The following is a 3883-nucleotide window of genomic DNA, read 5'->3' as shown; positions in this document are numbered from 1 at the left end:
CACCATGCATGCGGTGGGTGGCACGGACGAGCTCCAGGTCGCCATCGACAAGTTTGAGGACCTGAAGAAGAAGGATGCCGCCTCCGAAGCCGCCGCCGCGACAAAGCCCTCCGCACCAGGATCGTCATAAAATGCTAGAAGGTGCCTCATAAGCTACCCAGGGACCATGCTTTTGTATGATAAGAACAGTGACAGTGGGTAGCAGTGTCAGACAGACATGGAAGCTTGGGTTTCGAAATCGATGTACTCTGGAAAAACGTTTTGGTGTGCTGGCTGATCGATGGTAGCTGAAGTTTTCTGTTCCCTGATAGTTGGTCATCTTCTTTCTTCATGTCCAAGAAATTTTTGGTGTGGCAAATGGCAAGGGTCATCAAGGCTGTGCACCGACCTAGTGTCGGAATAAATATATTTTTTCTTGCTATCCAAGAAAGCTGTGGTGCAATTAATATTCATTCACAAAGAGTCTTTTTCCTATAAATCAAATCAAATTCAACTTCAAGGTTCGCAGGGTTCGATCCTGGGCGTCCATCTAAAACCCAACGGCCGGCGGAAACCCCGTTTTATTTTTATTTTATTCTGGAAGGAGTTGGCTTCCGATACGGAGACGTGAGGGATTACGGGAATATAAACGAGATTCTGTTCCGGTTTTAGCAACCGCCGAATAAACGAACGCGCGTCGACGAATCGAGATAAATAAATCGGAGAGAAAGAGCGGAATCGCCACCGCCCGCCGCCGTCTCGCCGTCGCTGTCGCCGCCGCGAAGCAAGTTCCGGTGCTCGCTTCGCTTCCTGCTCTACTCGATCGCCCACAGCTAGCAAGGCAGAGGCTCGCCTTCCGCTTGCGCTCCCACGATGCTAGGCGGGATCGCCTTCGTCCTCGGCTCCGGTCAGTCTCCCGTCCCAGACCCCCTCTCCCAACCCCCACATGCTTGCTATCTAGCTACGGTGCTCGAGCTCCTCGCCGGGTTCGTGAGTCGGGTCCCTTGTGAATCTGTCTGTCTGTCCAGGACGACGCTAGGGGTTTTAGATTGCTCCCGTTCCTAGTTCCGATGGATCGACCAATTGCTCAAAACCTCTTCACGCATGCATGGCATGTGACTAGTCTAGAGCAGAATCAGCGCAATTTTCCCCAATTAGAGCTTGCAGCAGCTTCTCTGTTTGTTTGTTTGTTTGTTTTCGCCACGCAAGGCCAGACCTCTGCTTCACAAATACTGCATGTTTGAACAACAATACGCTCTTGAACCTTTAGCAAGAAATACACCCGGCCCACAGATTGTAACGGTCTGCAATTTCTTGAATTGTTCGCAGGGTATCTGTGGAATCAGCTTACGCCCGACGCCACCAAGAATGTCCCCATCATCGGGGACGTGCTCTCCACCGCCGCCAACGTAACTACTCTCATCCTTTTCTTGCATTCAGGCCTTAAACTCTATATCATGATGTATAATATACATCGCTGAGGCACGATCATTGTAACCCTGCATGTGTTTGCTTGCTCCCTGCAGTTTGCCAAGGTCGTTGGGAAGGATGGCAAGGACACGTCATCATCGTCGAGCAGCAGCAGCGGCGACCAGCTCATGTCGCAGGTTCGTGGACTGTGTTATTCTGTTTTGGTGTCTGCTGCAGTGGATGGACGGCGGTAGTTGTTGTTGAAATGATGCTCATTTATGTTTGTGCGCTGCTGACAAATTTCAGGTCAGTAGCCTCAGGGAGGAGATACGGCGAGCTCTACGCGAGAGGGAAGATGTCACGGTCATCGATAATACTTCAGGTCAGTGCCTGGTGATTTATTTCTATGTCCTGCATGGCTGCATTGCCTTGCGGATACTGCATTTTGGTATTCTACAAACACATGCTTTTCACGCTGCACCTTTTTTAGTTACGAGTTGTGAATGAAACAGAGCTCTTACAAATACGTAATATTTAGTTGAAGTTCTTAGAAGCACCTACTTCACGCATAAAAAGTTTTGCTGGAGATGATATGACAATTACAAATTTGGCAGTGCTGACCTGTCCTGCAAAGTATACATATGAACCTGGAGCCCTTGATGTTTCATTTACCTTTCATTGTTTTAGATTCTAGTTGTTTTCTTGTCTTGATTCCGAACCTAATTAATTTATACAAATATCTTGTGTTGGACCTAATTTATGTTTTCGTCACGCCCTTCAAATGTGCACGTATTTATCAATCTTTACGGTTCTGATCTGAATATGTGAATGATAATCATCCTTCCTTCTTCTTTTCCAGGCTCGGGTGCATATACAATAACAGCTGTTGTTGTTGCGGGGCTTGTCGGATATGCGTATATTAGGTGGAAGGTAAACTCTGGTTCTTTGACGCGATCAAAAAACACACAACATGGAGGATGGAATACCATCCTAGATTATTCTAGTTGTAGCTAGTGTTTTATTATGCCATTCTAAATCTGAAGTCATATCTGACAACGTCTCTACTTACCTATGAATGGCCGTATGCTAGTATCTAAAGTTCGTGTGCAAATTTACAGGGATGGAAGATTAGCGATTTCATGTGGGTCACAAAGCGCGGTCTGAATGATGCCTGCAACGTGGTCGGAAACCAACTGAACGAAGTTACCGAAACAGTCCATGTAATTAATTCTTTTTTCCCTGACTATTGTGCTTCCAACGACACTCCAGTACTTCCTTAAACTTCCATCTTTATCTTTCTTTCTTATTACAAGAAAATCATGTATATCTGTTTCTGCTATTCATTTGTTCAGGTTACAAAGAAACATCTAGCAGGAAGGATTGACCGGGTAGATGCTACTCTAGATGAAACACAACAAATAATCGAAGGGACAAGGGATGAGGTTGGAATATTCATGCCACATTAGTTTTCCATTTCTCGCTCTGATCCATTCAGATTTAAATAACAATGTTTAATTTACTGTCTTGTAGGTCGCAGTCATCCATGTAAATCTTAGCAGTTTCCAAAAGGAGCTGCAAGAAGTTAACCGTACAGTTGAGATATGGGTAGGTGCCTTCTACAGCAACACGTTTGTACCTTATTATGTATAGGGGCTAAGTATCACTCACGGGTGCACTCATTTATCTTGCACATGCAGGGTTCACGGCTTTGCTGTATCGAAGACACCCAGGATCGTACTGTGCGTGCAACTGAAGCCTTGGTTGGTTTCAGCCAACAAATGGAACATGGCCAGAGTAATAATTTTCGTCAGGTAAGTCGGCTTAGCCTATGCGGTTCCTTGTTGGCATGTTGCTTGCCTTGACACTACTGTGCTCCTAGATTATTACTCTGACGAGATATTTTGAATTCTCTAGATCTCATCATTTGTTCCAACTCTAGGATCATCTTCAGAAAATATCTTTAGAAGGGTAATGACTCTGTCCTGTTCCAGCCTTAATACAGTTTGAATCCTTAATCTCCATTTTTGAGTGTGGTTTTTTTTACTTTCGTTTATGTGTTTCTTACTCCTGCATGTTACTTCCCTGCAGCTACCGCCTCCTCCTCCGTTAGCTTTGGAAACCTCCTCATCAGCAGCTGAATCAGTCTCTACATTAGATGAAACCCTGGTATGGTTTCAGTTTAACCGTACACTTTAACATTGTAAAGAATATCATATCGTTGTGCTCTCTATAGTCATTGTTGCTTATACATATTAAGTTACTGCTTTGTGGATGATTTTAATTTGGCTCTCTTTTGCATTCTAGGAAAACCGCAAGGCGCTTCCACGTGAAGGAAGCACAAGGTGGAAACTACCTGGGCTTGGCTTTCTGAGGACTGCATCCAATGTATGAGATGACACGGGCATGTACATGCATTGAAGAGGCAGGGGAATACCCCTTTTCAGACGTGTTGGATGTAGAACTACACGGCTCATTTTTGTACGTAGATACAATC

The 3883-nt window shown here is 45.1% G+C and overlaps 1 protein-coding gene across 1 annotated transcript; it reads left to right on the top strand.

The window, feature by feature from the left end:
• Positions 1-852: 852 nt before the first annotated feature.
• Positions 853-3883, top strand: LOC124646988. The gene is made up of 12 exons (XM_047187005.1): positions 853-886; positions 1309-1388; positions 1506-1586; positions 1696-1771; positions 2249-2319; positions 2508-2609; positions 2742-2831; positions 2920-2994; positions 3087-3200; positions 3304-3357; positions 3478-3555; positions 3694-3883. Exons 1-12 carry the CDS (start codon positions 853-855, stop codon positions 3778-3780), a joined length of 942 nt encoding a protein of 313 aa, XP_047042961.1. The 3' UTR covers positions 3781-3883.

Source organism: Lolium rigidum, chromosome 4 (assembly GCF_022539505.1).
Source record: "Lolium rigidum isolate FL_2022 chromosome 4, APGP_CSIRO_Lrig_0.1, whole genome shotgun sequence".
In the NCBI taxonomy this organism is placed as follows: domain Eukaryota; kingdom Viridiplantae; phylum Streptophyta; class Magnoliopsida; order Poales; family Poaceae; genus Lolium; species Lolium rigidum.
This window is presented reverse-complemented; position numbering and strand designations above follow the sequence as displayed.